This window comes from Acomys minous (assembly GCF_964271855.1).
Source record: "Acomys minous genome assembly, chromosome: 4".
NCBI classification, from domain to species: Eukaryota; Metazoa; Chordata; class Mammalia; order Rodentia; family Muridae; genus Acomys; species Acomys minous.
The window spans coordinates 33797269-33818021 of NC_140486.1; the positions used below are offsets into that span (position 1 = coordinate 33797269).

A 20753-nucleotide genomic window follows, 5' to 3' on the forward strand; every position below is an offset into this window, starting at 1 on the left:
GTGGATGGACTTCACAAACTTTAAAGCACACCAGAGGTTACAAGCGAATTAGTGAGAAACAAAAGCCAGCCAGGTAGGGTGTCAAAACCACATGCTTTCATTATGTCCTCCTTGTCAGTTTTGTGGTGCAAGAGCTCTCTCCAACTTTTACCTCCAAGTACTTTTCACGCCACACTTCCTCCTGCCCCGTTTTAGACATTCCATTTTATAAATTTTTACTGTTGTTTTTGTCTTTGTTTTTTAAGAAGAGCCTCATTTGGGGACATAAATATGACTACTCCCTCCCTTAGATACCCCCTTCGCCCCTTGCTCAGAGATTCCATCTGGAGAGACAGGAATGTTTAACTGCTTTCCAGCAACTGTTTTTAGGAGTGATAAGGACCTGGGCTCTGTGGATAACTAAATCAGGCGACTCCTGGGCTGCCCTGTCCTCACCTTGGGCTGCTGGGCTGCCTGCTCACAGGGGTCATTCTTCCTCCATCAAGGGGGTGGGGGTGGGGGGGACTTTGCAGAGACACAGGCCTCAGCCCCTGACCTTAGTTATCACGTGAGGGTTTTGGACAATGGTTGGTTCTGTTTACCAACTCTCTCTCCAGGACCTAATATAAAGCTGACCAGAGGGAAACCAGCAAATATGTAAGTGGATTATTATGTTGTAAGTGTTATGTAGTGAACGGGGACAGCTCACCACAAAAATGATCACACTGGCAAGCCACTGAGTCATCCATAACCAGAAAGCACACTGCTGCAGAAATCGCCCTATATTCAAGGCCTAGAATCTGAAGGAACTGCCCCTGGGCCCCCACCCCCACCCCCAACAACTAAGAATCCTACCTGACTGCTCCTTCATTTAGTTCACCTGGAGGAAGATTTACATCATTTAGGGTTAGTTCTCCATGGGTTGAGCAGCTAAGGTCAGTGAAAGGACTATCTCATTTTAACCCCCTCTCTTTCAGGAGTAGACCTCAATAATCAAGCGTGAAGCTCCATTAAGACTTTTTCAGATATGATATCTTCAAATAATACTCGGGATTAATTTATACCACAATGGCCTTTTCTGCTGACTCTATTCTCTGCTTTGTTAAAAAAAAAGCTGTATGAGTTCCCTTTGTCAGAAGAGAAGGCACAGGTTTTTAAAGTTTTGGTACACAATATAATTCACAGAGGAGTTTGGGCACGTTCAAAGTTCTGGGACATATTTTGGTCTCTCTGGAACATATTTAGGTGACCTGGAACTGGGCCCAAATTTACTATGTAGGTCATGGTGACCTTGAACTTTTGGCCCTCTTGTCTCCACCTCCCCAGTGCTAGGATTACAAGTGCCCACACCACCATTCTGGTTTAAGAGGACCAAATCCAAGGGTTCTTTCTTACTAGACAAGCTAGCACTCTACTTTTTCTCCACCAACTTGTGTTCACCTGGGAAATTACCCTGACTCTGCCCCCTCTCTGCTTGCTTCTGTTGCTCCAAGCACAGAGTTCTCTTCTGAACTGAGAGCCGGGCTTTAAGGCCACCTGGCTCTAATTGTAACCCCACGGCCCCGCTGTTTTCCTTCACAGCTAATCCTTCACAGTTGGAGCAAAGGCGGGTTAAGGTGGTTCTGACTCCTGAGAGCCAACAGGTCCTGTGGCAAACCACACACTCCCGCTAGTTCCTTACTGCAAGAAATTCAGACGCCAGCCTTCCAAAGGACAGGGGAATTTATTCTCCACTGATACATCCGTGGGGCGGAGGGTAGGGGCTGGACTTCTTCCACCGGCCTTAGGCCAAGCCCTGGGACCTGGTCTAGGCTCCGCGGCAAGGTGTTCAGCTCGGGCGCCTTACCTCCCAGAGGTGCTGCGTGTTCCTCACGGCTCCTGTCTGCACTTTCTCCGGGGGCAGGAGCACGCCCTGGAAGGGCCCAATCCACGTGCCCTGCTGGATCCTCTGCGCGGCACAGATGCCGTAGGCCAGGCCCGGCACGGTGCTGGTGCACAGGCACACCTCCCGCGGTAGGTCCCGCAACCACTCAGGCAGCTCCGGCGGGGGTGCTGCGGCCGCGGCGCTGCTGGTACCCACAAGCCGGCGCAGCGAGTGTAGTGGCCCGTGCATGGGGCACTCCCCGTTGCGGTTGTCTGCGCACATGTCGCAACCTGTGGGTGACACCAGGGAAGAAGGGGAAGGGAGAGCGTTAGCCGGGACATTTGTCGGAGGTGGGGGCGGGGGCGGGGGGAATCCTTGGGTAAACTCCCTAAACTGCAGCAGGTAAACCACCTGTTGGGGAGGGGGATACCAGAAGGGCGCCAGCACCATAGGGAGTAGCTGTGCCTTCGGAGATCCACGCGCGGCTTCGGTGCTAGGCTTGGGTAACCAGGTGTTTTACGGGCTCGCTCCTAACTGGCCCGCCGCGTTTGCTTCCGGTCCAGTTTGTCCGCCCCTCAGCTTCTCTCTCTATCCCTCACCGGTGCCTGTGCCTCCACCCTAGCCAGCGTTTCAGGGTGTGCTTATCCTTGCATCCTCGAGAAGTGCGTCTCTTGTCCAACCATTTATCTCAAACCGTCGCCCGAGTACTTGGTTCTGCTCTTGGGCTATCAAAGCGGGGAGTGACAGGTACAAACGGGAGCGCAAAGCCCGATCCCTTCCCTTTGTGAGCTACGAGCCCTAGTCTCTGTCCAGTGCCCACTGCAGGGAGTTCAGCCATCAAAGATCAGCAGGAATTGGGGAAGGGGTGTCAATTGTAATTGTGTGTGCAAGTTCATTCCAGAGACCAAACCAAATAGGAAGTTTAAGGATCAGGATAAAGGGCCTTTAATTATCAAGATAACGATTCAATAGCGAAGGCTTGGAGGCTGAGCCCGAGTTAAGTGAGATTATTTAACTATTGCTAAGCTTTTGCTAAAGCTGTTCCTGACTTGCCCCCCAGGGCAGACAGCACGTAAGGAAATTCCTACCCTCCAGGCAGGCATGGCGCTCCAGAGCACCCTGTTTGGTTTGACTCGAACTAGGCGGAAAGGACCAGGCAGCACGAGAAGCTAGGCTTTCAACGACCACGCTGTCGGAATCGCAGAGCCTAAGGGTTATTAATGGGCCTGGCGGAGCCGCTGTGTCTGCTCCCTGGTGCGGCCAGCCTGCACAGAGGACTCCCGCCCTCAGGACTCTACCTTCTGAGTCCAGCCTCCCTGGGGACGTTCAGGATTCTCCTGCAGCCGAGCCCTGTGTCACTGACCATGGCACTTGGTGCTCCTATACAGGAGAGCCAGGTAGCAGGGTACCTGAGTTGCCCTCGGGTTTCTTGGCACCTGCCCCTTGCCTCCATGGCAACTGGTTCTTGTAGACCACTCCAAACGTGTCATGTCTATGCTGAAACCGCAGAACCACCCAAGAAACTTGTTACAAGGCAAATCAGTGAAGAATTTTCCATAAGGAACATTCAATCACAAACCAGAATGGAGAGAGAACCCTTGCCATGCTTGCTTGAAAATAATGGCTGAATGCATGAGTCCTGTCTCACCCGAGATGGTTCCTGTCCGTTGTACATTCATTCCCCTCAATGAGCCGCCATTCTGCTCCAGCTAAGATTGCCAGGAGTGAGGAGACCTGCTGGGTGCAACTTCTTAGTGGCTGTCCCCCCAAGACTTCTTTGAGAAGTAATACCCTACCCCTCAGGGATGTCTCTATGCCTTCCTTAACACCAAGGCACCCACCCTGTGACAGCAACAAGGCTAACCTGAAGGCTCTTTAAGACACTCATTCACAGGTCAACTCTTCAGAAACCTACATTTCAGCTGACTTCTCATGTGTTCACAAGTGAACAACAACAACAACAAAAACAAGAAACCGCAGGAACAAAATGACAACAAATATTATCCCTGAGCGCCTTCTATGTGTCATGGCTTTGCACCAAACTGCCCCTCTAGTGCCTAAGTACTGCAATTCCTACTTTTGTAGAAGAGGCAAAGGATGTATCAGGAGCATTGAAATTGGGCCAAGGGCTAAAGAAACTAGAAAGAGAGTGAAAAGATTCCCATATGAGTCTGCCTCTCCAGAGCCTTCAAATGCAGAGATTTAGGAAGACTAATGAAGGCTAGGAGAATTTTATATACCAACTCAGGACTGGATCAATAGAATTGAAAGAGTTTACTGATGTAACCATTTGAGGGCCAAGAAAAGAACTCTGGCATGATTGAGTTATAGAGGTATAGAGATAGTTCTCTCTCCCACACTCATGGGCTTGAGGAAGCTAAAGTGTTAGAATAGGAAAATAAATAGCCACTGACCATAATTTTTAATGTGTCTGATTTCACAGACACACTAAAATGACCTTTCACCACCTGAGCAAAAACAGCCTTTAAAAAATGACAATGAGGAAAGGCAACGTGCCCATGAAAATAAATATAAATCACCCCCAGGGAATGCTTAACTGGTTTTCCTTTTCTGGTTCATTCAATTAAGTGAGAAGAAGAAAAAAATTACTACTCACAACCCATTAGCCTGTGCCAAAAACTCTATCAACTTTCCACTTCTCTACCTGTAACATCGCGTCATCCATGTGGATAAACAGATCAGAAGCAATTAACTCCAGCCACTACCCCCCCCACAAGAAGCATGCTTCAATAACATTGGGAATGAATGACAACTAATTCATTTCTGAAGCTCTCATCAATGTGTTGGTTTCATTGTTCTCAGCAGGTTACTTAAAAGTAACATTTTTGTAGAATACTTTAAAAAAAAAAACGAGGCTCCCCACACCCCAAATCTAGAAAAGTGTATCCTAAATTCACTGAAAAGTAGGCAAGTCTGGTCCATGCTTGTTAGTTCACTTTTAATATGAGTCTTAATAAAAATGTAAAAAAAAATTCTCCCAGAAAAGTTGACTAATTATCATTTTTTTAAAAAGTTATGTATAGTCTCCAACATTTTTACCACACACAAAATCTCTTGGTCTGAAAGTATTTATTTCTAACCTATCGCAGAGTCCCAGAGGACCCTTGGGAAGTTTTAAACAAGTAACTTTTTTCTCGGGGTTGACAAATAGTCACAAGCTGGCCAACTCGTTTTCTAGCCAGTGAGCCACAAACAGCCACATAGAAAGGTTTGAAGGAGAAGCCAACTAGATCCTCAAACCACTCCCCACACCGCATTCCAAGCCTGTAAGAAGCAGGGAGTTTTGTGCACGTTTACAGTTATTTGCAAGATGCTTTGAAATGTCACTGTAGAGTATGGCATTAAAGCAATCCAGGTCTCCTTCAGAGCACATCTGCCTACAGGGCATTGACTAAGGGAAGGGGGTGATGGTGAGTTACTGGCTCGCCCACTTCTTACTGACCTCAGAAGACCAAAGCGGGCCTCTGGAGAGAGATGGAGAGCCTTCCTCACTCGCTTTTCACTTTACATCCTTCTCACTATGTGAATGTTTTCAGAGATTTGTTGCTGTTCTTTTCAACTGCACGCACTTTTTTTTAAACCACTTTAAATGAATCCTATACAAAGCAAAACAGAGGACCGCTTTTCTAAATATTTCACCCCTCATTCTAGGGAAGGTGAAATGTAAAGCACTTCAGGGTTTTTCTCTGTCTACCTAAATCCGGAGAGGTGAACGGATAAGGGCTCTCTGTCCACAAAGCTTTGCTAGGCTTTCACTGCGCAGCCTCCTCTGCCCTCCCAACCCTATGTTAAAACCAGAGTAACTTGGAAGCCTGCTGAGCCGGTCCCGCTCAGGCTGTAAATCCTTCTGGGCGGCAGACAGGGTCGCAGCCCTCAGTCCAGTAGGCCAAGCCCTAAGGGGCCGGGACTCATTGATCGGTCCCGGGAGTGCCGCCTGCTGGCAACTCAGAGTCCAAAGTCCCTTCGGGAGGGCGTAGTGGGCTGAGGGTCTTAGGGCAGCTGGGCACGCCCCGCCAGGAGCCTCTCCCCGAGTCATTCCCCAGGGCTCCATCAGGCCCTGCCTTCCCGTGTGCAGGATATGGACAAAGAGTGATGCGTAGCTGACTGGATGCCTTCGCCTCCGAAGAATTCGACTTAAAGGTCTCACGAAGGGCTCCCAGAGGTGGCGACTGCCAAAGCATTCTGGGAGCCTCAGCTGCACTGGGCACCCACCAGGCTGGTCTCCACAGAACAGGGACTCATTTAGCCCCAACCACCCTCACCCATCCCAAAGCAAGACTAGGCGATCCAGAGACCCGGCGGCCACGAGGGAAGAGCCCGGTGTGGTGGGCCAGCTCATATGGATGCTCTGGGGAATCTGGCTACTGGTAACATGCTAAAAACCCAGGGCTTTCTCAGCCTAGCCTGCCGGCTTGGCCCAGGAACCAATGAAGAGACAAAGAGGGAAGGAGAAAAAGAAGGAGGGAGAAAATGTGGATTTTATTTGTCTCCTGGTGACTGTATTAATAAATTAAACGAGAGCGCGTCAGGGTGTGAGGGTGAGAGAATATTGCGCGGAGATAAACCTGGCCGCCCTCTGCCCCTGTGAGGCCACCATATACAAGGCAGAGATGATGAATAGGAGTAGCCAGAGGAGATCGAAGCGGGTCTGGGCTGGCTCCACTCTCTCCTACAAAACTATAGGGCAATTAATTGTGGCTTGTCCCCTCATCCTTCATCTCCTGGTGGCACATATCGATGGAGATTACTGCTGATGGACCATTTTATCACCTTAAATAAACAGTCACCACCTCTTCTAACCTCAATCTAATATATGGCTCTGTGTTCAGTTTCAGGGCTCTGGATAAAGAATGGTGTAAAATAGCTAAATCATGTGTGTTATGAGATGGGGCTGGGCTTGCATACACAAAAAAAAAGTGAGGAAAAGAAAAATAGAACAATATAAAAAGCCCTGCGCGCACCAACACCGAAGTCCCTCCCCCAGGGGACCAGATCTGAAATCTATAATAAATCGCTTGCTGGTCGTTAACAGCCAGATACACTGGATGGGAGTGGAGTAGAGAGTGTGTCTTCTTGGCACTAAGAACTAGCAGGTACTCAAAAAGTGCCCCCCCCAACAATGATGTGGGAAGAGAAGTCAGAACACGTGACCCTCCCCAGTTTTCCACACCCCCTGAGTACAGCTTCTTGCAACCCTCAGGCACCAATCCTTCACTATCTTCAGTCCCTTCCCTCGAATCTTTGGCAACAGTGGCCATCGATGAAACCTGCAACCTTGCTTCCGCATTCACGGTGGGGGAGGCGGGGGGGGGGGGGAGACTATCCCTTGCACAGGAGGGAGTACTTTCCTAAATCAGAAAGGTCAGCACCCCAACACTGAGAAGGCTAGAGTGGCCCAACTCTTTGCCTTGACACCAGACCAAGTTCATTTCCAGCCCCCTTCTTAGTATGAAGCCAGGCAGTCTTCACAAAGAAAGGTTATGAAAAGCTAACTCGGCTAAGATGATGGAGACCCTCTGCTTATGTTCCAGGCATGCCCAGTGACTGCCTGTCACTGTCTTTCAAGAGGGCTAACAAAGTCTCAGGAAACAGTTCTGGGTAGCCCAGAACATGAGAAGAGGCCACTGGGCTGGAGCCCCAGTTTTCTGGAAACCCAGCAGCAAAGGACTGTGTGTGTGTGTGTGTGTGTGTGTGTGTGTGTGTGTGTGTGTGTGTGTTACAGGCTCTTGACTTTTAAAGGCCAGCGCAGCAGTGAAGCCTTGGGAGCTTTGGAGGAAAGTGTACCTCAGTCACTTGCATGCAGGTCAATAGCAGGAAGAAGGCCAGTGGAGGAGCTCACTTGGGCTAATGTGTGTTTGAAAATCTGACAGCAAAGAGATATAAGCTCATTGACTGTGGCATCCGCCATATGTGCCAACACAGCCTAAAGGTGTGGCTGAGCAATGGTGGTGCGCATTACCAACCTCGCGCAAACAGAAGGGAAGAGATGAGGAAGAAGTAAGAAAAGGGAGAAATGACTAGACACTTCTTTAAATACAGAGGCACAAATTTAAAAGGGAAATGGCAAAAGCAAGCAAGCAAGCTAGGGGAAGCTACACGTGAGAAATTAAAAGTACTTAAGCCTCTCTCCTGCCTCCCCCCTCCCCATACAGTACACAAATCAGGGGAAGCTTTTGTTTTCAGACCTTCAAGGGACCAAAAGATGACACCCCAAACCCCTGGAAAAGGTTTAAGCCTTTGTATTTGGGGTTTGCTTGAAAGCCTAGTTAGAATACACCCACTTACTGCTCATCTTTAAAACACACCATATGCCCCTGTGGCTTTAAGCGAGTGCCAAGTTTACTTGCCCAGGACCAGAGGCAGGTTTCCCTTTACTCAGAGCTACATTTGCTTTCCAGTTTCCTTCCAACTGTCCCCTTTAATTACCAACCAAAGTGAGGTGTAACAATCTAACTTCCTTCTGTCCTTTCTCCTGCACTCTGACCATCAAACCAACCCAGTTGACTCCAAAGAGGCTACTAGACGATTAACAAAATATGAATAAATAAAACCACAAAATATGAATAAATAAAAACCACAAATCATTTTCTCTAACTCGGGGTGGGGGAAGCTATCTAGGTAACAAACTGATCCACATCCATATGTCAATTAGTAATCTGTCCTAATTCTTTCTCTGATTGGTGGGTGTTTTCTCTAGTGAAAATATATTAAATCTCACTGCTACATTGTAACACACACACACACACACACACACACACACACACACACACACAGCACAACACAAAGGTAGGGTTGGTATCTTTTACAACCCAGATTTACTATAGAGAAGTAACTGCATGCTTGAAAAGGCTCTCCCAATCTATAATGATTATATTTTGCCTAGCGGTAAGACCTACTGCCAAGTATTCTATCTCACACTTTAGAAAGAACTAGTTGTAAGACAACATCTGGAAGAAATTCTTGAAGAAACACACATCTTTGGGCTCAATTAAGACAATGCAATTTTATAAAATGTCTGAAGCCCTGAAATACATGAATTTTCTTAAATGCACACACACACACACACAAAAAAAAATGGAGCTGCAACTCTTATCTTAAACCCATATTTTACCCTCAGACATGAGAAAGGAAAAAGGTAAATATAACTGCTGTTTTGGTTAGTAGTTGCTGTCTTCCTCACAAAACCACTTCAAGAAGAGTGATAACCCTCAATCGTGTGGCTAATGCCCATTGTTGTTTTTAATCAAAGCAAGAACCTAAGAAACTTTAAGTTACTATTCTGATTGTATTATTTCGTTTTGATGAGAAATCAAGAAGTTTATGGCGTGATATACATTCTGCATGGAGCAACTCACTAAAATAGAATAAAAGTAAATATTTATGATCTACTTTCTTATACAGAAGGCAAATGAAGAACAAATTGAAGAAAATCGATGGGCAAGTGCTACTCTCAATGCGACTCTCTCCCAGTGGCTGTCTGAAGGTTCTGGAGAGAATAGTTCACACATATGTCAAAACCTTAGGTGTTAATATATCACCATACCTCTTGAAATTACCAAGAAGTAGCAGATGCATATCAACACATATTTTTGTTCCCTCACTGAGGGCTTGTTTCAAAATATCAAAATACAACTGTGTTTACGACAAGCGTTTGGAGTTGTGAATACAGAAAGCTAGGGAAGTTCTGACATGTAGCTAGTCCTATTCACCATTTACTTGAGGAAGAGGTAAGTTTCTTTCACTAAATTGCATCATTTTTACCTTTAAATTTTTGTTTAAACGAATAAAGCAACATGCGTTGCAAACATTTGCAAGATCAAGGGTTGCTGTCAGAATGCGCGATCCGCAAAGAACGACACTGCCCTGACTTTGGGATTTTTCTTCTCATTCAGTGGGCTCCCCGCGCCCCCTCCCCAGTTTCCTTGGTTTCTAAATAAATAGTAGCCCTACTAATAATACCTACCTGCAGGAAGAAACTGACCCATTGTCACCAAAATAAAATAAACAAACAAAAACCTCCTACTACAGCAAGGTCTTCTTTGGAAACCCTCAATAATCAAGGTTCGAAAATGAGCTTCCACCCTTAACTCCAAAGGTGGAATATTAGACCGGGAAGCAAACCCTGGTGTCCGTGCTCCCTCCGGAAACTCAAGAGTCCCTCCCTAGTTCGGATCAGGCCAAACTGAGTCCACCTGGGCAATCCTGGCTGCCAGCTGCCAGTGCCCTCCTGGCCCAGAACACTGGGCGACCAGAGGGTGGAGGGCCCTTGGGGTGGTAAAGCCTTGTGGCTGTGAAGCGGGGTCTGAAGCTAGCGGGGAGAGAGAGGAGCCCAAGGTGACAGACACCCAGGCACCCCGTCTCTTCTCAGTCGCCAGAAAAGTTTTTTTGTTTTTTGTTTCCCACAAAGATCTAGGTGGCCTGGTACAGCGGCTTGAACCAAGATCCCCCACCACCACAACAACCCTTCATCCGTGTCACTCTCCTGGGACCCTACCCGCCTCTTCCAGCACTGCCTGCAGTCGCCCGCGCCCGGGCAGAGCGGGCAAGCTAGGGCTGCGGTTACGTACGGTTGTTGGGGTCGCTGGTGTGCTGGTTGAGCGGGATGATTTCCATGCGCTGCTGGCCGTACAGGTAATAGTCCAGCTCCTCAGCGCTGCAGCGGAAACGTGAGACACTACGGCCGTCGCCACCGCTGCCGCCGCCACCGCACTTCGCAGTCCCGGAGCCGGAGGAGGCGCCGAGGCACAAGTCCTTCGTAGGCAGTGGTTCTGCGGCCACCGCAGCAGCAGCTAGAGGCGCGAACACCGGCATCTGTGCCACCGGCAGGGCCGAGAGACCCGCCAGCGCGGCGGCGGCGGCAGCTGCGGCGCAGGAGGAGGCAGAAGAGGCGGAGGTGGAGGAAGGAGCCGGAGTGGACGAAAGGGACGAGAGTGAGGCCGGCCGCGGCCGCAGGCCGTCCGAAGGAGGCTCGGCGCGCTCGGGAGGCGGCGGCGGCGGCGGCGGCTGCAGGGGCTGGGGCGCGCCCAGGGGAAGCGCGGCGCCGCTGCTTTTGAGCGGTCCGCCGCCGCCTCCGTGCGGGAAGAGTTGCTGCCAGTGCTGCAGGTAGGCTGGGTCCACTTTGAGGAAGGCCGAGCCGCCGGGATCCCCCGGCTTCAACATATCCGACGCCTCGAGCTGGGGGCAGAGGAGAGCAAGGAGGAGCTCAGTGTGAGCGGGACGCGGGCCTGGACCAGAGAGGCGTGCAAGAGGACCGCAGGGATCTGGATAGAGCACCAGAGCCCTTCTTGGCTCCCGCAGCACGGCCCGCAGCCGCGGCCCCCTTCTCCCAACTCCACCGGGGCGCAAAGTTTACTCCGAAGCCGTGGTGCGGCGCAGAGGTGCCTGCGTGCACCCGGTGCTGCCTCGCAGCCTTCGAACTGGCTCCCAGCCTGCTACACTGGGACCCCAAGACCAGGCGCTTTCCGACACAACTCCAGGCAGGACGTCGCCCCCCGCCCTCAGCCAGCGCCCAGGAGCCAACCCGAGGCGAAGTGGCGCAGCGCCGGAGCCGCGCTGGCCTCAGGCGCCGGGAGGCGGGACAGTCTCGGCCGCCCCCCCCCCCCCGCCCCTTGCCCCAGACCTCCAACCTCTTGGTGCAAGGGGCCCACGGCCATCCGCCTTAGTCCAGCCCCACCATACCTGGCAACTGAAAGCAGCCGGCGGGTGCTAGCCTTCCTGTGTGCTCCAGGACGTTTTCGTGCACGGGCGGAGAGTGGGATCCTCGGGAGCTACTTGACCCCAAGCCAGAGGAGATGGAGAGCCTTAGAGACCCCGCAGCCTGGAGCCCTCCCGGAATGCCAGTAAAGGACGCGCAGGCCCGCGGAGGGCGCAAGAGCAGCTCGGCACAGAGAGCGCGGGAGCGCCGGAGGACGCGGGACTGAGCGGCCTCTGGCAGCTGCGCTCGGTCGCTTCGGCGCTTAGGCTCTGCTCTGGCAGCCTCCCGGCTGGGCACGTGCGTTTTACGACAACACCAAATACATGTGTGTGCGTTCGTGTGTGTGTGTGTGTGTGTGTGTGTGTGTGTGTAAGTAAAGCGCGCGTGTATGGAAGGAAACAGAGACTGAGAAGGGGAGAGGAAGAGAGGGGGAAAGGGAGGGGGAGAGGGAGGGAAGAAGAGAGAGGAGAGGGAAGAGAGGGAGGAGGGACTCAGAGAGAGAGAGAGAGAGAGAGAGAGAGAGAGAGAGAGAGAGAGAGAAGAGGAAGAAGAGAAGAGGCCAGAGGGAAGAAGAAGAAGAAGAAGAAGGCGGGAGCTGGCCAAGGGAAAGTAGGGGAGGGGAGCGGGAAGAAGGAAGTTCAAACTGGGCTGAACCCGCAGACACCCGGCTCCGGTGCGCCTCCGCCTCTCCCTCACGCACAGACACCTCCTCTGCTCCGGCACACACACACACACACACACACACACACACACACACACACACACACACATTTATTTATTTATTTATTTATTTATTTATTTGGCGCGATGTCTCCGGCTTGCTTGTTGTCCTTTTCCTGTCCACAATGTATCTTTTCTAGGTACAGGCTCAGTGCTCTGATCCCAAAAGCTCTGGAAACACACAAACCAGACGAGCACCTTCGAGTCTGCTGGTGTCTGTGGTGGCAGCAGCGCACACAGCGGGGGGCTCGTAGACCCAGTCCTCAGAGAGAGTTTGCTTTTTAGCCGGGTTCAGATTTTCCTGGAATGCCGTTGGGTGCCAGAGTTGGCTCGCCGGCCAAGCAATCTCTAACATAAATCCTCCGGAGAGAAAAGTTGGGGGGGGGGGATGAGGCGGGGCACGTTATGCGCTGGCGTGAGACCCTCAGTCTGCAGCCTGAGCGAGCTGGAGGGCTTAGGAGTGAGGGTCTCTAAAGGAAGAGCTGGCCCTAGCAGGACTCCAGTCTAAGCTGCGGCAGAGAAGCTGCTGAAACAGAGCCTACACCTAATGCTCAAACAGCCTTTTTCTAGGCTCGCCTTCCAGGATTCTCCGTCTCTCCTTGATGGCACTTCGAGCTTTACATTTGTGCATCCACAATTCTTGAAGCTGCCGGGGCCTGCCCAGGGAGGTCAAACACAGGCTTCTTTAATTCAACTCCGGGGCGGCTTTGGTGATTCAGGAGGCAAGCGCAGCCCCACCCTACGATGCCGATGCCGTTTCCCAGACCTTTGAGCTGCAGCAGCTCCACAGTGCAAGATCTAGCGTCTACCCTTTGGGCACCCACCCCAAACTCTTAGCTTTTTGGCATTCATAGTACTCGGTGGCAGAGGGCAGTGACAAACTGTGTGAAATTGGCCAACTCCGGATCTTTCTCCTGGCCAGGGTTCTGTCCACACCTTCAAGAGGCAGAAAATGACATTTATCTTTCCGCAAACAACCCAATTCATTTAACAGTCACCATTCAGAACAAGTATTCTCCATTCTTTCCTAATTTCTGCAGGATTCGTTTTTTTCTCTTCCCACCACTCATTTTGTCTGAGCCTGGGAAACGGCGCTGTTTAGACTTTGTCCGGGGTCTCAGGCAGAATACCTCCCTCCTGGTCGGAGCCGAGTTGGACCGAAAATGTTTTGACTGGCGTCGCTATGACAGGGCCATCCGTCATTCCTGGATAGATTGATAGCACCCAAGTCTAAGGCAAGCACCACGAGGGAAAAGCCACCGCGTGGAAGACCCTGAGGCTAACCGGGCAGTCTTCGAAGACTTCTAACAACTCCCAGGAGAAGAGGATGAAGTTCCAGCCACCCCCCCCCCCACCCGGTTCAATTAATCTGTGTCCAGAATTGCTGTGGCTGATGGGACCCCGGGAGACAGTGCATATTCTTTCTCACATTCCCCTAGTTCACTTCGGGAGAGACCAGGGTCTTTCAGGATGCTCTGGGGACACTGCCCGCCTACTCATTTCTAACCAAAGCCGGCCATTTCCTAGAGTTTGGACCCCAGAGACGGAAGTGCCAAAGAACCACAACCCTCTTCCTTCCCTAGGAAATTTCAGGATTTTGAGATGCTAGTTGGCAGCAACGGCTAGAGAGGCCTTGTGCCACTCAGTGTGGCTGTAAAGGGTGGACTGGGCACTCCCATTAGCTGTGGCTAATGATTGCTTAGGATGTGGGAAGCCTATCTATTTACTGTATCTAACAAGGCATTATTAACAGCGCCATGTTGCATAAAATGGTGACCAGAAGGTTCCGAGAGGCTAGGTAGGTTGCCTAAAGTCGAACCATCAAACGAATAATTGAAGTCCATTCAACACCCTCCTCCCTTGCTCAGTGGGCTGCCATGTATATTTTTCTAACTACATTAGTCAAATCTCTTCTGATTTCCTTGAGCCTGGCCTAGAGGTGGTAGGATATCATAGGAGACCTCTGATAGCTTCCGGAGTCAGGGATTAGGCCAGTGAGGTAGCAAAGGCCCTCTCTTTCATTACACCTGCTGCAGAATACCTGACTTGTCAAGTTGGAGGCCATTCCCATACTCACCCCTGCCTTCCTGAGGTACTGGGCACAAGTGGACAGTGAGGAGGCAGGGCCCTTGGTAGTGGATTTCCCTGAAATGGGGAAGGCACAGTTACTGCCCGAGGGCCAGAGGGCAGAGGTCTCCAGTGGAGTGTCCTAAGCAGCCTGGGCATTCCTAGCACCTCTGCAGCAGGTTCAAGGTGCTGACTGAGGGAGGGGTCAGCATGTGTCCTTGCACTTTGGGCGGGAATATAGCGAGCCTTGGCCCTGCCCCCTAGCTAGTCACAGGAAAACATTAGCAAAGTCTCTTTGTCACAAGGGCTGACCCTAGCAGGTTTGGTGGTGGTCAGCCTGGAACATCTTGGGGTTTTTAGAAAGTAAGTCCACTGACCGCAGGGCTGTGTGTCCCTCAGATCGGTTGCCTTCTCTTAGTACTTTGAAGATGGGCGAACAAATCACTCCAACCACTTAGGAAGCGATCAAATCTGCATAAAAATCCATTGCTCTGGAATCGATGGGTGAATATTTGCTGGGAATTTGTTCCCGAGGAACAAATAAGGAGCGAGAGTGTATTAGCTGCAAAAGGGGGACACGGTAGTAGTGTTTTTCTTCATTGATTAATGACCTCTAAAATAAAACAAGTGGGAAGAAGAGTCGGGATCAATAAATTAACTACCCCAATTTATCATTTTGCCAGGATTTTCCCCCTCGAAAATCCTCCCTAGAAAGCCCAGTGTACCCTTATCCAAGCAGGGAAGAATGGAGTTAGTGGCAGAGCAGGGAGACAGTAGTGGGGAGGACAGGAAAGCAAGAGGGGGGGTCTATATACGGAAGACCCTCCATCTGACTTCACTTGACATACAATTAAAAAGTTTTGCCTTCCATATTAATTACTTTTTTTCTTGGTGGAGGAGGGAAGCAAATGGCCGTCACCTTTGACAGGACTCCAATAAGAGATCCAACAGCTCTCCATCCTGCCCAGGGTGTTCCTGTTTCTAGGTTTAAGGTCACGGGTGGCTGAGTTAATAATTCATTGATATAGACATTTATTCCGAAGGTTTTTCTGAGATCTGCATTCCCTGCCTCCTCTTGGAGATTTATTTTCCTGAGAAGTGGCTGAGAAGTGGACGGGGAGAGCTGCTCCTGAAAGGAGGGGAAGAAGAAAAGAAGGGGGGTTCTGCCTACAGCTTCAAGAGACCTCGACTGCCCAACCTAGTGGGTAGGATCCTTCAGCTTAACACCAAATCCCTGGTCAAACCACTGGTTGGAAATGTCTCATCCTTTAGGATAAGAATTCTGGTTTCTAGTGGCTCTTTCTCCCACCTCTACAGATGTCTAGAAAGCTTCTACCATGGCTTAGAGTCTAAATGAAGATGTCTCAGGGAGGACCCTTGAGTTAGGGTGAAGAAAAGGCTTTCCAAGCCCCACCCCACCCCCACCCCCACCCCCACTAACACACACACACACACTTTTCCCAGAAAAGTTTTCAAACCTGCCCATATCTGGAATCCAGGAATTTCCTTCCTAGAGCACAGGCAACTTTAGGTAGATACTTTGTCTTTACGAAAATGAGACAACGGGATGGGGTGGGGTGGGGTGGGGGGTGGGGTGGGGGGGAGGGTGCACATTATAAACCAATGCCTAAAGCCCAGGCCCTCAGGTTTACACTCTAAGGAGACAGAGGCTGCCAGGAAAGGATACCTAACTCAGCTAGTGGGAAGTGCTGTGGAAGGATGGGAGGAAAAGAGCAAATCTGGTCGAGATTGAGACAGACAGCCACCTGGGCTGGGCTTCTCCTAGAAGGTGTCATTTGGATAAAATTAAAGCAAGAGAACACCAATTTTATCCTCAGCAGGGTGCTCTGTGGCCCAGGTACAAAAGCAATGAAAGGTGCATTTTGGGGGTAAGAATTCTACCTCTTGAGTTCCTGGGCTCACTGTCATGGCCCAGGACACCGTGAGCTGCTGGATAGCCTTCTAGAATGCCCATTCAGGATTCCTGTCAGCTGGTGGAGTCATCTCCGTCTCCGCGGCTGGTGGCTTAAGCTGACACCGTGATCTACCTCCAATTGTCTGAGTCCAAATTTCTTCAAAGATGAAACAAAAGAATGAGGCTTAGCATATCCTAAGCTTGGTATGAAGTGGGCACTGCCTTGGAACCTCCCTGGCCTCTGGACCCACGTCCCCGAGGCCAGGTGACTGCTGTGAGAAATGCAGTGGAACCAGAAAGGCCACCACTTATTTGTGTCACTGTAGTCTTTCCACTGATTCCCTTTGCACTGTCCCTTCTTTGCTCTTACTCAGTGATAGAAAAGTGACAACCACTATGGGGTGGGTGAGGCAGAAAGTTGTCAGCTCTTCAGAATCGGCTCTTTCCTCAGACCACGGGGCAGGAGCCTTGGCGTTCTGAAGACACAGCATCTTTGTCACAGACGCCAACAGCTTGAATGTTCTCCCAGCTCTTTCCTACCACAGTCTGAACTATGAAGGAAAACTCTTCATTTTACCAGGTCAAATATGGCCTCTGGAGCCAGGAGGTCAAAACAGCCTCTTTCTAAGCTTTGTCTTTCATCCTCTTCTTGGCCCACAGCAGAGAGCACCTGTTCACAGGAAACGCTCCGGGACCCTCTCGTTGCTTTCACCCAAAGCTCTGGCCCACACAATGTTTCTTAGCCACTCTTGTCCTGATTTGATTGGCCAAGGTGCCCTGAAGGTGAGAAAGGCTCCACAGTATGTTACCAATCCCTGGGGCCAGTCCAGTCTCCCAGGGAAGCCTCTAAATATATCCTTTCTGTTCACAGGAAAATCAGCTATTATAATTTGCATGTTCTCCTGAATTAAAACCAATCTGTGGCTGGACAATGGTGCTGCATGCCTTTAATCCCAGCACTAAGGAGGCAGAGGCAAGCAGATCTCTATGAGTTCTAGGCCAGCCTGGTCTACAAAGCGAATACAGATCAGCCAGGGGGCTACACAGAGAAACCCTGTCTCAGAAAAAAAACCTCTATGATAGTATAGTTTTGTAAAGACTGACATTGGCAGGGGGCTGGGGAAGTGCAGCAACTCCCCTGCCCTTTTTTTTTTTTCTTTCTTTCTTTCCATCTTGAGCTGATAAGAAAAATGTAAACAATTAGACATGATAAACTACTCCTTCAGATGTTCGTGTATTCACTGCACTGTTTTCAACCCACCATTCTTTCCCCAGGAATTAAGTCTTCAGTTTTTCCAAGAGCCCATAGAAATACACAAGCCCAACTAAACTAATCTACAAAGGCATTAAGTACTATCTCGGGAACACCTGTGGTGTAACAGAGGCAACAGATAGATACCATTGGGGCAACTTTCTTTGAAGTCCTAGCAAATGCTACCTAGTTCTAAGAGAGCCTTCCACTGGTAACCAGGGTGTAGCCTAAATCAGTTGAAGCCGGTAGACTTTAAGTTCTCACCGGGATGAGACAAGCATGTAACGGTGCATCTGTTGGAAATTAGGAGCGGATGCCATTTACTGTAGGGACAGGTTTGCATCCCGAGAATTGCCAATTCCTGGTACATGGTGGGTTCCCCTTGCTCACCTAGCAACAGTCTTAAGGGGTCAGGATGCCTTCCAGTTAGTTCCATATATGAGTGGGTCCTGAGGCTGTCACCACACACCCTGTTCTCTCACAAGATCTTGTGCATACCTGCAGGTGCTCTGAGAAGCCTTTGTGCCCCTCATCACACACTCTTCCCCATGGATTCAAAGTCTCACTCACCCCTGAGCTAGGGTGATACTAAGCATGCATTAAAGAACCTTTCTAATGAGTCTATATTCTCTTTGTATAAGCCTAGTGCTGGTTAGTTTTTTGTCAACCTGACACAAACTAGAGTCACTTAGCAAGAGGAATCTCAAGTGAGAAATCACATCCATCAGATTGGCCTATGGACATGTTGTAGAGCATTTTCCTCATTAATGATTGATATGGGAGGGCTTAGTCTACTGTAGGCAGGGCTACACTTCTGGGCAGATGATCCTGGGCCACATAAGCAAGCAAGCTGAACAAGCCACAGGGAGCAAGTCAGTAAACTTCACTCTTGTAAAGAGTTGTTTCTTCAGTTTCTGCCTCCAGGTTCCTGTCCTGACTTCCTTCAATCATGTACCATAAAAACTATAAGGTGAAATAAACCCTTTCCTCACCAAGTTGTTTTCAGCCGTGGTGTTTATCACAGTGACAGAAAGCAAATTGGAACAACCCTGTAGTGAAGAGAAGGAAAAGAACAAGAAACATAGTCTCATTTTCAGTGTGGAGATGGAAAGTTTGTTTTAAAAACCTAAGTAAAGAAGTGGGGAAAGTTGTTGAAAAGTCACAGAGATCTTCCAGGGTCTCTGATACCCAAGACTCCAAGCTGTGGAAGTATTTCAAAGGCACAGCTTTCCTTCTAGGGGCAGCAAATGGGAGAAGAGTTCAGAAGAGAAAGCCACCCCTCTGGTCTAGGATGACCAACACAAGGGCCACAGAGACTCTTCTGCTTTCAGGTATGTGGTGTCGGGATGGAAAGGGCGTTCCAGGAGGGGGCAACTGCCCAGGCAAGGAGCCAAGGAAGGACCCTACACAACGAACCCGCACGGCCATGAAATTATCCATGAGACTAACTGGCTGGCTGTCTACTTTCTCTGAGAGCCACCACTACATCATCCTGGTGACCTGCAGTTACATCTCATAAATTTGGAAGGATGCTTATGAGAGTGTTCTAATCTAAAATATGTTCAGGTGTTGGTCTGAGAATCAACATATGAATGTTGAAGAGTAGTTGAGAGGTGAAGGAGAAGACAGCAATACAGCATTTCCCACTGCGTGGTGGTGGTGCATGTCTTTAATCCCACCAATTGGGAGGCAGAGGCAGGCGGACCTCTATGAGTTGGAGGCCAGCCTGGTCTACAGACAGCCGGAGCTATACAGAGAAACCCTGTCTCAAAAACAAACAAACAAACAAACAAAAAAGATTTGCATTTCCCTGATAACTAATGATGTCAAACACTTTTATGAAATGTTCATTAGCCATTTTTACTTCTTTAAGAACACTTCCACATCTTTCTTCTTTACATGTTTATTTATTTATTGTGTATGTGCCACGGCATGAATACGGGAGTCAAAGGATGACTTAGAGGAATTCGTTGCTGTTGTATCCATGAACTCACAGCAGCAGTGGCTAACTGGACTGAGCCCATTAGCATTTCATAGGAAGGAGGGGGACTCATAAGGTTCCACCCCTCCCAGAGGAGCTAGGAACAGTTAAGGGGCTCGGGAGGGGATGTGGTGTGTGTGTGTGTGTGTGTGTGTGTGTGTGTGTGTGTGTGTGTGTGTGTGTTTCCTCAGCAGTGTATCCCTAGTGTATCGGCCATCAGTGCTTATGCATGCAAACCTAATTAACTACAGTGGGTCACAAGGACAAAACCAAACAGGAAAGCAGGAGGGGAACGTGGGAAGAAGAAGGGATTCAGAAATTGGGAGTAAGGGAGGGTGTGGGCTGGGGACTTCAATAAAGCACATTACATGTGCATATGAAACTGTGAAATAAATACATCTAAAAGAAAAAGATAAAACCTAGAAAGGGCAAATACTATAGAAAGACAAGATCACGTTTTGTTTTGACAAGACTGCTAGATTCTTTTTCTTTGCTTTATTTTTGGCTTTTTGATACAGGGTCTTCATGTGTTTCTAGCTGGCCTTTAACTTGCTATGTAGACCAGACTAACCTCAAACTTGTGATTTTCCTGCCTCTGCCTCCCAAGAACTGAGACGAAAGCAGAGCTGGCCATGCCTGGCAGGAAAACTAAAACTAGAACATGGCCCATAATGACATCATTCTAGATCCAATTTTTACAGTGATTGACAAGTGACAGTTGAACATTGATTGGAAATTTGACATTTTGACAATTTAGTGTTTAACAATTTGGCATTGCAAATATTGTGCAGAGTGACCACACTTTGAGCTTTTTCTTCTTGTTTGTCTACACTGGCAAGCGTTTTTCAATGGAATCATACGTTAGGGTAGATGGCTGCTTTGTTTGGCAGCAGCCTAATCATTTAAATATAGATTTCACAATCAACTGTTTGCTCCATAAGCAAATGTTTTCAAACAGAAGCGTTTTCACCAGTTGTTCCTTCCAAACAAATGGCTGTCTTGGAGCCAGCATGGAACGCCAAGTATTCTAGTAAGCTTTTTCCTTAGGATTGTCACTACTGTTATGTCCCCTTCAACATTTTATATTGGTCGTTCTGTCATTTAAATCTCTGTGGGTTGCCTACAGAAATGACCTCTAAAAATAATTTTGTAAGATGAGTGCCATCATTTGCTTTCTCGGTAAAAATGGGTGTTTTCTTGGTAAGAACAAACAGAAAATACATACTATATTGAACGTTATCTGTATAACTGCCATATGTT

At 49.1% G+C, this 20753-nt stretch overlaps 1 protein-coding gene across 2 annotated transcripts in view; it reads right to left on the reverse strand.

Annotated features, from left to right (window-relative positions):
* Window positions 1–12077, reverse strand: part of PRDM6 (PR/SET domain 6) — a 127295-nt gene extending 115218 nt beyond the window's left edge. The window contains exons 1-3 of one of the 2 annotated variants that reach the window (XM_084780330.1): window positions 11543–12077; window positions 10432–11038; window positions 1826–2133 (exon numbers count right to left, since the gene is read on the reverse strand). In XM_084780330.1, coding sequence (XP_084636456.1) covers window positions 1826–2133; window positions 10432–11023 — 900 coding nt within the window. In that variant the 5' untranslated portion in view covers window positions 11024–11038; window positions 11543–12077. The remainder of the gene's footprint in view (window positions 1–1825; window positions 2134–10431; window positions 11039–11542) is intronic. The other variant, XM_084780329.1, reaches the window with a different exon arrangement.
* Window positions 12078–20753: the final 8676 nt, after the last annotated feature.